Genomic DNA, 13855 nt, shown 5'->3' with positions numbered 1-13855 from the left:
GAGAATAACAGCACAATTAGAAGAGCGTAGTCAATGTCACTTAAATGTGTATGTAAAAAAAAATTTTTGAAAAAAAAACAAAAAACAAAAAAAGAGTAACTTTCAGTCTCTTCTGACATACGTTTTGGTCTTTTCTTTCTTTCCTGTCTTTTAAGTGATCTTTTGCTTTCTTCATGTATGATGTCCCTGATGTCATTCCACAACTCATCTGGTCTTCGGTCATTGGTGTTCAATGTGACCAATCTATTCTTGAGATGGTCTGTAAAATTAGGTGAGATATACCGAAGCTTGTATTTTGGCTCTAGTAAACTTGCTCTAATTTTCTTCAGCTTCAGCTTGAACTTGCATATGAGTAATTGATTGTCTGTTCTGCAGTCATCCCCTGGCCTTGTTCTGACTGATGATATTGAGCTTCTCCATCGTCTCTTTTCACAGATGTAGTGAATTTGATTCCTGGCGAGGTCCATGTGTATAGTTGTCATTTACATGGTTGAAAAAAGATATTTGCAATGAAGAAGTCATTGGTCTTGCAAAATTTTATCTTGCAAAATTCTATTTCTGGCATTGTTTCTATCACCAAGGCCATATTTTCCAACTACAGATCCTTCTTCGTTTCCAACTGTTATATTCCAATCACCAGTAATTATCAATGCATCTTGATTGCATATTTGATCAATTTCAGACTGTAGACGTTGGTAAAAATCTTCAACTTCTTCATCTTTGGCCTTAGTGGTTGGTGGGTAAATGTGAATAATAGTCTCATTAACTGGTCTTCGTTGTAGGCATATGGATATTATCCTATCACTGACAGCATTGTACTTCAGGATAGATCTTGAAATGTTCTTTTCGACGATGAATGTGACACCCTTCCTCTTCAATTTGTCATTCCCCACATAGTAGACCATATGATTGACCAATTCAAAATGGTCAATTCCGGTCAATTTCAGCTCACTTATGCCTATCATATCAATCTTTATGTGGCCCATTTCATGTTTGACAAGTTCCAATTTTCCTAGATTCATATTTTGTACATTCTTTGTTCTGATTATTAATGGGTGTTTGCAACTGTTTCTTCTCATTTTAAGTCATGCCATCTCAGCAAATGAAGGTCCCGAAAGCTTTACTGCATCCACATCATTAAGGCTGACTCTACTTTGAGGAGGCAGCTCTTCCCCAGTTGTCTTTTGAGTGCTTTAAACCTGAGGGGCTCATCTTCGAGCACTACCCCAGACAATGTTCTGCTGCTATTCGTAAGGTTTTCACTGATTAATTTTTTTCAGAAGTAGACTGCCAGTTCCTTCCTCATAGTCTGTCTCAGTCTGGAAGCTCAGCTTAAACCTGTCCACCATGGGTGACCCTGCTGGTATTTGAAATAGCAGTGGCATAGCTTCTAGCATCACAACAACACACAAGTCACCACAGTAAAACAAACCGACAGATGCATGGGGAAGGAAGATGAGTTATATGAAATTTATTTTATGTTAAACTGGACAGCAGAAACTATGTGATAGTGACCTTTATAGTCGTTAAGACTCTTAAGACATATCCCTCAACTAGCCCATACTTAGCAATGGCCTCTAGCCCACTGGGAATTCGGAAAGAGATCATTTGGATGCTGGAATCTTGGAAATTTTCATTAATTTCAAGCTCTTCTCCCTTTTCAGTAATTCCCAAACTAATCTGAATAAGATCAAATCAGTCTGAAATATCACCATCTCCCCAGTATTCCTGGCCAGATTTCATGTAGTGGACAGAGTGTGCGGGGCAGTCACATTAGAGGACAGTAGTTGCAAAAGCAGGCTCAAGGGTCAGACTCCTTGATAGCTGTGTGCCCTTGGATGTTAGTAATCCTCTTTCACTAAGTGAGGAAAAAAATAATTGTATTGCCCTGCCCAAACGGACTTCTGTGAGGAATCATATAATATGTGACTGTAAAGCCCTAACTCAACACAGTGCCCAGGACCTGGTAAGCACTAATCAAGATTCAATACTAGTTTCAAATCCTTCTCCTCCAGTCTCTAGCTATGCAATACCAGGCATAGTACTGTACTTCTTTGAGGCTCAGACTTCTAATATATGAAATGAGAACACCAATATATCCTGGACTGAATTATTATAGAGGTGAATGGAATGACACACATAAAGTGCTTAGTGCACAGCACTTAACACAAGAAGGCTCTTGGAAATGCTGTTCTCTTCCTTGTATTCCTTTTCTTCTGTATTTATATAAATCTTATTCTACGTAGGGGTGATTATAACTCTGTTGGTATGTTATTGTCCATCAGGTAAAATGGTGTTTTTTTTGTGTGTGTATGTTTTCCTGAGTTTCTTAATAGACTGAAAATACTAAAATACAGGAGACTTATCTCCTGTGACTACTCAAGTGTCCCAAGGGAAAACAATGCTCCTAGTAATTTATTTGGGGGCTGAAGTCCAAAGATAGAACCGCACTCACTTTTCTAAGACCTCTGCCATGCTTTAGAATATATCAGTTGATGTTTGATGCCTTTCAGTCCACATATTTTGATTTATAAAATAAAAATAATATAAACCCATTGCCATCCAGTTGATTCTGACTCATAACGACCCTATAGGACAGAGTAGAACTGCAGCATAGGGTTTCCAAGGAGCTGCTGGTGGATTCGAACTGCTAACGGTTTGGTTAGCGGCCAAGCTCTCACCACTGTGCAACTGGGGTTCCATAAAAATAATATAGTAGGTCATTTTCATTATTAATACAGATATACAGATAAAGATAGATTAATTTAGATTTACGTATGTTAAAAATTGGGAACCATACTGTGTCCTAGGGGAATGGCAGAGGTTAGTGCAATTCTCAAAGCCCTAAGGGATTCTGCTTCCTATTATTTTTTAATTTAACTCACCAATCTGGCCCTACAAAAACCAGACCAAACCTAGAGGATGACAGTGGACAACCATAAACTTAACCAAGAAGAAGTTTCTGTTGTAGCTCCTATGCCAGGTGCAATATTTTTATTAGAGCAAAAATTAACATGACCTCAGGTATGTGGGATTTAACTATAGTCATGTGGTCTTTTCTGTCCATAGAGAAAGGATAATCAAAGCATCTTCTCATTTACAATCATGCCTTGGGGCTATTTTAAATCTCTAGTCATAATATGGTCCAAAGGGATCTGGACAATCCAGTATTCTGCAACATATTACATATGACTACTGGCAATCTGCTCCAGTAAAGATTACAACCTAGGAAACTCTATGGGCAGTTCTACTCTGTCCTATAGAGTCACTAGGAGTTGGAATGGACTCGATGACACACGGTAACAACAATTAGAATGATGGTGTCATGTTAATCAGACTAGTTGAGCAAGGAATGAAAAGTCCAAGGGAGGTTTTGGTAAAACGCAGGTGCTCCAGAGCATGGGAGATAATCCCTATGAAGCTATAGTAGTCCACCACATCAGTAAAGATCTTAGGGGCACTGTTGTTTGGGGTATGGCAAGACACGCACTACAAGTAAGGACATTTTATTGTATCTCATACCTCCAAAGTAATGGCAGCTGATGGCTCCTTGCTGATTCCCTCAACAGTAATTGCCCTCAGCTGAAAAAGCTACCTCACTCAAGGTCACATCCATCCTGAGAGTAAAGGAGCCTGAAGAGCGACCCTAGCTTCACAACTTCCTGTGGGATCCTGTGAGGCATTATTGTTCATTACTTCAAACTGTGTGTATGGGTATCATTTCATTGTAGTTCTATTGATGCTGATATTACCACTTCGGCAGTTAAAAATTATATGTATATAATTTTGGCTATTAAATTACATGTACTTCTTACTAATTATTACATTGATAATTTAAAGTTTTCTAATAATAATATATTAGAATATTATTTACACACACGTACCTCTAATCAAAGGGTGATTTATAGGTAAAAGGTAGAAACAAAACAAGTGCAAGGTCAACTGAGTTCAATGTAAAAATCAAGATTCTTCTTTTCCATTTCCCCATTTAAAACCAAAAAACCAAACTCATTGCCTTCGAGTTGATTCTGACTCAGAGCGACCCTACGAGACAGAGTAGAACTGCCCCCACAGGGTTTCCAAGGCTGTAAATCTTTACAGAAGCAGACTGCCACATCCTTCTCCTATTTCTCTACTATAGAGAGAGAGTTGGAAAGAAAAGATACAGAAAAACCCACTATAGTGCATTTACCAGCGAAGTGTGATATGATCAATATTTATGAATCTATCAAGTCTTCCATACTGTATGGATTTATAGCTATTACTGGTATCAGTATACTTCATATTACTGCAGAATTCATTTCTAATTTCAAAGTCTGCCATATAGCCATATCATCCTGATTGACACTGAGCTAGCTCCCTACATGAAGCCCATGCTGAACAAAGGAGAAGATGAATGAAAAGCCTTTATTTGAAGAAAAACCTCTGCCTACGTAAAACTGGAATGAGCAAATCATTACACTGATATCTCAAACCTTGGCTGCAAACCTTCCCATTATCAGTCATTTTGAGACAACTTTTCCTTTAATCTCGTCCACTGGGCTAAAACCCTGAATTTTTAATGGACGGTGTGGTTGAAATATTTGTTTATTAATTATTTTCTTGGAGGTTAGCAAAATGTGCTAGGAGAAAGCTATCATTTTATCCATACCAATAAATGCCTGCTATCTTTCTTGAAACTAAACAAAACCAACAGATGACTTTAAAACAGAGAACATTTATGTAGTAATTTACAGTCTACAAATTCTTTTTACATACATTTATTGCATTAGATTTTTGAGACAATTATCTACTGTATTTTATAGCTGAAGAAACAGAGCCTTGGTTACATAACATTGTATAAGAATCTGCTCATAAATACATGCTATATTCTAATATATATACACTTCAATCTCTAGAATATATACTAGATAAGGATGTAGAGATGAGATGTAGAACATCTCACATACACCAAAAAAACCAAACGCGTTGCCGTCAAGTCGATTCCGACTCATAGCAACGCTATAGGACAGAGTGGAACTGCCCCATAGGGTTTCCAAGGAGTGCCTGGTGGATTCAAACTGCCAGCCTTTTGGTTAGCAGCCGTAGCTCTTAACCACTATGCCACCAGGGTTTCCACATCTCATATAGGAGGTGGATATTATGTGTTAAAAGATCAAATAACTGATAGATGCCCAACTTAGGCCATCAATGAATCCCTCAGGGAAAGTTTTAGGTTGAGTGTCAACATTTCTCTAAGGGAAAAGAAACTTTGAGGTAGAAAATAAAAGAGCATAAATTATTTTCCTTATTTATTCTTTTTACCTTGGCAGGAAAAATACATTTTGAACAGATTGAATAAATTCATGGCCATATCTGGTGAAGTGAACAACTGTCTTGAAAAGATTGGTTCTGTAACCTATTAGTTACCAAGGCAGATAGGACAGTTTATGACCTGTAATATCATGACAATAGAAATATGCCTCAAAAATAGGAAGTTACACTTTTATTCATTTCGACTCAATGGTGAACTTTAAAGAGAAATTTTGTAGCTTTAGTGAGCATCTTAGTTTGTGTAAAGAAACTGTCTAATGACCTATTTCCCAGTTTGGTCTACCAACATACTAGTTTAGTACATGAAGTTGGCTCTTCTAAATTATAGAACTCCAGGAAAAAAAATTGATCCCACATTAATACAGTTGAGCATTTAAATCATAGTAACTTGAGCATTTAAATCATAGTAAGCCTTTTTATGTTGAGACAAAAATTTAATTTAATTGAGAACCACTGACTAATATCAGATTAAGAAATACACCCCTTTAGCTTTAGTTACATTCTCTCTTACATAGTTACTTAGATGCTATCACACTGACAAATTAAATTCTAACAGATCGTGAAGCATTAAGACTAATTGTGTAACTTTTCATTGCCTCAATTCCAGTGAAGCTACTAGCTGAGAGGCAACATTTAGTAAGAAAGATCATAATAAGTTGAAGTTAATATAGAAATATGTGGGTGTGTATCCAGATATTCCTCTTGTCCATTTGGATTTCTGAATAGTCTTTTCATATTGATAAGAAACAACTCACAAAAACAGATCTAAAAGATTTCAATTTTATATCTAGTGTTCGTGGCGAGACTTGAAAACTTCCAGTAATTCTAGGCTATATGATATACTACCTTAATAAAATGTTTAAAATTCAACAACATTTGTAGTCAGTCACCTTCTTCAGATGAGAACAGATAATAGACAGCAGCTCACATTTTTAAAAGTGTTCTAACCAATATACTTCTTCTATTACAACGAAATTCTATTCTCTCATCATTGTAGGGGAAAACATAAAACCAGCATTAGATAATACCCAATGTTAACATGAGACACATATCCTATATTTACTTCTATGGAAGACATGATCTGGTATCTTGCCTAAGCAAATTTACATTTAAGCAAATATTTATAATAGTATTTATTCTACTAGTGATCATATAGATTTTCCCCACTGCTGATTTGTGCATGGTAGAATATGAAGTATTCATCATTTCTTCCCATGTCAGCTTTGTTCTATCTTCACTCATCTCTGCTACTAAATTAAAAAATACTCCAGACTACGTATGCACTAATCATAGCTGCATTCCCATTTCCATAGCTCCCAACTTCCCTTCCCAACAGTCAGTTATTTTCGATTACCTTCCACTTCAGGGCACTGCCAGGAAACTGACTGCTGCCAAGGAAGCTAGAACTGGACTAACTAAACCAGAAATTAAGTCCGTTTGATTCTGATATCTTAAGTCTATCTTATCCTTTGTTCCTGCCTTGCTCCCTACCCACCCTCCCATCACCAGCTAATTGCTAACTTCTCCAGCCAGTCACCAAACTGTCTTCTTAGTTTATAACTAGCTACCCACACTCCAGTGTACTGCATGGTGACCACTTCCTTTACGCCAGCCTGACCCTAACTTAATTGCTGACTTGTTTGTAATGCTGGCTAAAAAGACTTCTTGCTGTTGGAACATCTAACACATTCTTAACACTTTCTGGCTGGGCTACTCACTAAAGAGTGAGCTTGAAGATGCTAGTTAATCTCCTTGATTTGGAAAGGGGGGTTCTTAGACCACAACAAAACAAATAAAACAAAACAAACAAGCAAATAAAAACCAAGAATTCCTCTTCTCAGCTCTAAGAAGAGATTAATAGACAATACAACTGATCTAAATTGGCTAAATTGTTTTAACTTCCACTCACCACCACCAATATTATATGGTTAAACATTTTGGATGTTTACCCAGTCTTCTTAAGCGTGCAGGTGAGCATGCGTGCACATGTGCGTGCTAATGGGTGTGTGTTTGTGTTATATTTGGAGAGACAGGCAGCAGTCTGGAACTGTCTCTTGGTGTTACAATGTCAGAAATGTTCCATTATTTATAGACCCTCCCATGGTATAATGACTTTTTAAATACTATTGACCTTGATCTTTACCTCGAGGAAATCATGTTTATTTCACATATTACAGAGCACACATTTGAAATATTTTTCCCCGACTTATTTTCTGGAGAGAAAAACAAGTCATTAGCTCAGTTTAATTTAGCAGATTATGTTTACTTTATTCCCGAAGTCACTAATTGCTAAAGACAGAGTCGCTAACTATATATAAAAGACTAGATTGCAACTTCATTAGGCTTATGTAAATACTTTCCAACAATGGACAGTGGCTCTAATAGGTCATTGTCTGTGCTTCAGTGAGAAGCAGATTGTTATGGTTGCCAAGAGGGACTCCCAGCCATGAGCTTGTGGGCAGGCCAAAGCTGAACAGCTGGGCAATGTGAGCCCACAAAGTGCCTGAAAATACATGGTGACCGTTTATTGTTAAAACTTAAACAGAGAGAACTGTGTTCTTCCTACTATGGTCAGCCTCATTGCTTAATTTATATTTATAGCTGGCCTCTCCGCCATCTGTGCACATGGCCTACTACATCTCTAAGCAATTGGAGTGGCATTATTGGAAGCCCTGATAAAATAGGCAGGAAAAAGCAATCCATCATTTATAAGGGGAAAATGTAAGGCAGTCACAAAGGTGTCCTGCCACGCTTTAGGATTTTTGTCTTTATTTTCTTTTACTTTCATTCTAATCCAATGTCAAATACAATAAACACTGACCAAGAGTGCAGAATCCACTGACAACATTTTAACATCTAGATGGAAGAAGAATAAATTACCAAGATGCTCCTAGGCTGTGTATAGTGAGGAAGTATGTGATATTTCTTCTGAGGGTAGGCTTATCTCTTAATGGGTGCATAGACCTAAATGAATCACACCCAAAGGGGAATGCAAGATGCAGTTAATAAAAGTTAACAAAAAATCAGATCTTCCTTGGTGTAAGTGTAATGCCTATAATCGGTTTATTGAATGAGCTGAACTACTGGAGTATTAAAAGGAAACTGCTTTATTTTTCTCCTGTCATCCACTTTCCAACACACTCATTCATATCTCCTTTCCCAACCCTGGTAGCAATTTGGGCCAATCCTCTGGCCCTGGGATCACATTAAAGTATTTAAAAAGCTATATCTTGAGGTATTAAAACAACAACAAACCAAAACAGTAACCTAATATTCAATTTAAAGTTTCTCCCGTCCTCCTAGAGTAGACCTGGGACCAAAAATGGGGGAGAGGGCAGTGGGACTGTCACCTGTTTTTTCATTCTCTTGGCTCTATTTCTTCCCTTCTGCTTAGAGCTTCTCCAGCGTTAGAGAGGAGAGGATGGACTTGGAGTGAAGACAAAGGCTGTTTTCCACAGCTAGTGCTCACAAAAGTCCAGTCATGGAGGGCATCACATGCCTCTTTTTCATGGGGGTGCTTCTGTGAATTCTTCAGAGACACTCCCCCACCTTAGCAATCCCCTCGTTGGGACACCCGCACCCCAAAGTAGTTAAGGTGCATTCTGGTTGACCTGTTGCACCAGCTAACACCTTGCCTTCCACCCTCCAGCAATGCTTTTCTTTTTTGGTGGGGGTAGCCCCAGCAGACAGGACCTCTTGGGTAAGGTCCTTTCAAGATGAGTTCAGTCCTTCTGTCTTCAAGTTGAACTCACACCCAGGGGTGGATTATGCAATACACAAGGCAAGCACAGTGCTTACCGGATCATCTGTAGTGAACAATTTCACATGGATTTCACCACATCAATGAAATTGTTTGCTACAGAAGTAAGCAAGCACAAGTAAGCCCATGATTACCTTGCTTACTGGGTCATCCACCCCTGTCAGGGATTATAAATTTAAAAAGAGATTTTGATTCTGTAGGAAGCCACTGTTGGATTTGGAGAGAGACAGATGCCAACCATACCTACAAGGAGAATCTTTGATGTGGTAAAAAAATGTGAAATTGTTCACTACAGATGATCTGGTAAGCAAGGCAAACATTGTGCTTACTTCGCCTGTTGGATAATCCACCCCTACTCACACACTTCTTGTTCCAATAGTAGAAATAGGGCTTCTTCCCACTGTTGCCCCCTCCTTTCTTCATTCCAACACTGTCAGAAGCTCCAAACTGCTCTCAGCCCCAATAAGTTTCCAGTCTACCATTTTTGCTCGCACCTTCCAACCCTCATCCCCACACACTCTCTCCAGGGAATTTTCTTGGTATCTCTACAACTTGGCTTGTAAGGAAGGGAAAACACCATGCCCATCTCTAATCCTATGAATTCCCACCCTGCATAGTATCCTCCCTTCCTATGGGCAGTTGCATGGATGGCCACTGGACCAATGAGCCAGCTCCTAGCAAGTCCTAGCAGGATGTGTCTCATACCTCTCTTTAGAATTACAGGATTACTTATCTCCCATTTCCTCAGCTTTATGGCCATAGCTGAAAATCAAGGTTAACTAGAATTTTCTTATATTGTTAATTGTGTAGCAGCCAGTAGTATGTGAAATGTGGTCATATTGTTGTCACAAATAAGATGTCAAGCTTTTAACCCTTTTGTTGCTAGAGGTCTAATGGTACACTGGCCAGTTTTTATGCCTCTGGATCTCATAGGTAGTACATTATTCTGGTTCTAATGCATTTAGCCTCAAGGCGGATCCCTTTTGAAATTTGTGAAGCTGAGCAGACTGGATTGGAGCCTCATGGTTGTGTATGTTGAACATTCTGTTAGGTGATGGTTCCTGGATGTGTTAGTTTTGTAGACTTGCATTTTTTTCCCTCTATTTCTGTGAGATAAGGCTTGCAAGCATAATTATGGCTTTCCTGTGTGATAGTTAGGGAGCCCTGATGGCTTTGTTTTGGTTTTTCTGTGTCCTATTTGGAAAACCAGAGTTTCCCATATAACTTAATGGAAAGGTGCCCACAATAAATTCTCTGTCTGGTTCCCATTGGCATACTGTCATACCACAAATCAGTGGTGCCACAGTGCCACTTGCCTTATTGGTGGCATATATTACCAGATCCTATTTCTTAAAATCCATATTACCAACCAAAAATTTAAACACACTCAATTAGTAAGCATGCATCCCGATACTGAAAACATATGCCATTAAAAAAAAAAAAAAAAGGAAAAGAAAATTAAGGAGAACATTGATTTTGGAGGTGTCTTTTCTCCTACTTATCCATTGCTGTTTCAGCAGAAGAGAATGTACTTAGTCACACAAATGGTATTACACTAACACTTAAAGCTCATTAAACGGAAGGGAAAATAGTAGCCCATCAGAAAAATCAGTGATCTTGAACGAGAGTTGATTGTCCCTTTTAATTCCTAGATTGTTTCTTGACTCATCTGGGACTGTTGTTCTATGGTTACATTACTTTTATTTCAATAAAGAAAAAAGTGGAAGTCATCTTTGTGAGCATTATTATGAGCGTCTTCAGACAGAAGGCTAGGTGTACACAAAAGAGTAAGGACTTCACTGGCACACTTTAAACAATGAAACCCGAAGAGAGACTATGTCTCATGTATTACAGCTACTTTCTACTAAACTTACTGCAGGGCAAGATTGAGACAAGACTGAGCCATGTCAAGAGGAAGGCAACTGGTCTGAAAAAGAGTTGAAACTGACATAAAGAGATGGTATGAACATGTCTCATGGAAGGTATTAATATTTTAGTTAAAATATTTGGATCAATGTAAACAACTTTCCAACCCTTCCTTAAAAAAAAAAAAGAATTTTTTTTTTCTTTACTTTTTTTAGTGTTACATCTCAGAGCATCTAACCAATACGCCCCTTTGGCAGGAACTGTGTTATTATGGGAGTAACATAGACATATCTAATATAGATTTAGGCTAGTTTTGAATACACCACCATACTGAACATCCAAAAGACAAGAACAACAAAAACAACTCCATCAATTACAGTAAAAAAGCATGAATTATCAAAATTTAGTTTAAAAGAAGAGAAGGAAGGAAGTTTTTACTTTCTTTCTTTTCTTTTTCTCACCACCAAGCCTATATCTGCAGGTGGGTGTATTCCTTACACCCTGCCAGGATTTACTTTCAAGTGATTGTTTCTGTTATTTTTCTGCCAACTTCCATTGATTCACAATGACATATGGGTGTGTGTGTGTATATATATTGCCTACATTAAGATATATACATATATTCCCTATATTAAGATTTATATGTATATATTTGTGAGTATGTATGTGTGTGTATATTCCATATAAATATGAAACACTGGGGAGAAATACAGGACATAAAAAATGTGAAATGGCAGTAATTTCATGTTTCTCTTGACAGCCAGAGGCCCTGTTGTTCATGGTGACTTTCCTTCACTGGGAGACTGCAATGCTCTCTTCTCCGAGCATAGAACCACCACCACGGGAGAGCATGATGGGCAGAAAACAGTTGGAAGAGGGATATATATTTGTCTCATTTTCTAGAAGGAATATATGAGCAATACATAATGTACATCTTGATTAAATAATTTCAAATTGACTTGAAGCAGGAAAACCAATATAAATTTGCCAAATGGACCATGCAGAACTGTAGCTGCGTTACCAGAGCAAAGTTCCCATCATCTTACCAGGCTTAGGGACAATGAGCTGTGCACTGGTCTGGGCATTTCCAGCCTCATTTTCTGCCACACATTGATAAAAACCTTCATCCGACTTCACTACTCCAAGGATCCGTAAGTTGCTTCCTCCCTGGGAAGAGGAAAAAAAAATAAGCGAGTAAAATATTTTAAGAAGCTAAAAATTCAAAGTGGCAAAATGAACATAAGCAAAACTTTAATCAAACTTCACAGAAGAAACAAGAAATGTCCCCCTGAATGTTCTCAGCTTCATGGATGTATCCTGTGTTTCTGGGAAATATCACACATTTCCAGTGGTCTTTTCTGAGTTCACGTTAGTCAAGTTAACCTAGTTCTGCAGTGAAAAAAAATACTTGCCCCCCTCCCACCCCAAATAATCTTCAATATCTAAATGAGCAGTAAACAGAAAATTCTTTCATTAGGCATGGGAGAAACAAAAGTTATTAGCGAAGGGAATCTCATCTCTTATTATTGGAGAAAGTTCAGGTTAAGTAGCTACTGGGGGTAAAAAGGCAAAAGGAAACAAAAACACTGATCTTTGAAGTTTTTAATAGACAAAAAATTTAGGCTGGATATTTTCCAGAAGTGTTCACCCAGAAAAATGTCTGCAGCTCTTTCTAAAATTGTAATTGCTTTTATATGTACGCTTTTGGGGGTTTGGAGAGTAGGGGTATGATGGGTATTTTATACTCACGTCGTTCTGGTTTTATAAGCATAAGCAAAGTGTTCACCTTCATAATCCTTAAATTAAATACAGCATTGCTAACTCCTGTTTTATATAAATTAAGTCACCATCTTTTTCAAGGATGGAAGATAAAGTGATCTGGAGATAGCATTTAATTATCCTAACTCAGTTTATCTTTAATATTAGTGTAAGACTTAGTTCAGTAAGTGAAACGTGTTAAATCATCTCCCCTGCAGTCATTAAGAGATAAATATTACCTCATGGGGAATTCTTAATTGTTTTTAGTGTCTTGTACTCCATTCTCAGCTGATGTAAAATTCTTAGATAAAGCTGGCTAACTTCTAATTAACGATTCTCATATAAGTTACTATGTATTTGTGCTAAGTGTTACATGTGCAACAGAAAGTGGCTCTCAGATTCCTGGAGCTATTGGGGGAATATTTTGAAGCACAATTTAATGTAAATTTTATTTTTTCACATTAAGAAAAGAAATAAATAGGTTGGCTGTAATGAGTCATGCTTGGAGAAGGATTATTCAAACTGTAGAAAAAATAAATGTTACATTTTATCATGTGTCCTTAAGGGCACTCAGTAATTTCCTTTACATGCAAGTGGCATATATTCCAGGCATATGAAACACATTCAAGTTGCCCAATGGCAGGTCATTTTTAATACAGTTGTACTGGAAATAGCATTGCATTTAAAGGAACTAATGGATTGGTGTGACATTCAAAAGTTTTTTTTTTTCTCTTTCTTACTTTATTCCCAATCAATTACGCAAATGCAACCAAAAGTAAACAAATGGTAAATGGTGCTAAAAGTGCTAAAGATATGGTTTATAGATTTACTCCTTAAAAACTTTTATAGGATGCCAACATACATGCACAAACAGATTATGAAAGTGTTTAAAAGTTGACAAATTTTGGAAGAGGCATTCAAGGAAAGACTGTGTAATGCTATGGAGAAGGCTTGTGTCTGAACTCCCAGAGTGCCTAGTTCTAGACTTTCTGCCTGGGAGACCTTGCTTAGATGACCACTCTTCTTTAACAGGTTATGTCTGCATCTCAAACATAAGGGAAGTGAACCTAAAATCCCCTTCTTCAGCTGCAAAATTATTTGGTAGTTGGAAAGTTCTTTTTCTCATTTTATACATTATGTATATATGTGTATATATAT

At 37.5% G+C, this 13855-nt stretch overlaps 1 protein-coding gene across 1 annotated transcript in view; it reads right to left on the bottom strand.

Annotated features, from left to right (window-relative positions):
• DCC (DCC netrin 1 receptor) overlaps nucleotides 1-13855 on the bottom strand; it is a 608075-nt gene that overhangs the window by 392805 nt on the left and 201415 nt on the right. Inside the window, exon 5 of the mRNA XM_004379240.2 lies at nucleotides 11986-12106. Coding sequence (XP_004379297.1) covers nucleotides 11986-12106 — 121 coding nt within the window. The remainder of the gene's footprint in view (nucleotides 1-11985; nucleotides 12107-13855) is intronic.

The sequence above is a fragment of the Trichechus manatus genome, unplaced genomic scaffold (genome assembly GCF_000243295.1).
Source record: "Trichechus manatus latirostris isolate Lorelei unplaced genomic scaffold, TriManLat1.0 scaffold00063, whole genome shotgun sequence".
Taxonomy (NCBI): Eukaryota; Metazoa; Chordata; class Mammalia; order Sirenia; family Trichechidae; genus Trichechus; species Trichechus manatus.
This window is presented reverse-complemented; position numbering and strand designations above follow the sequence as displayed.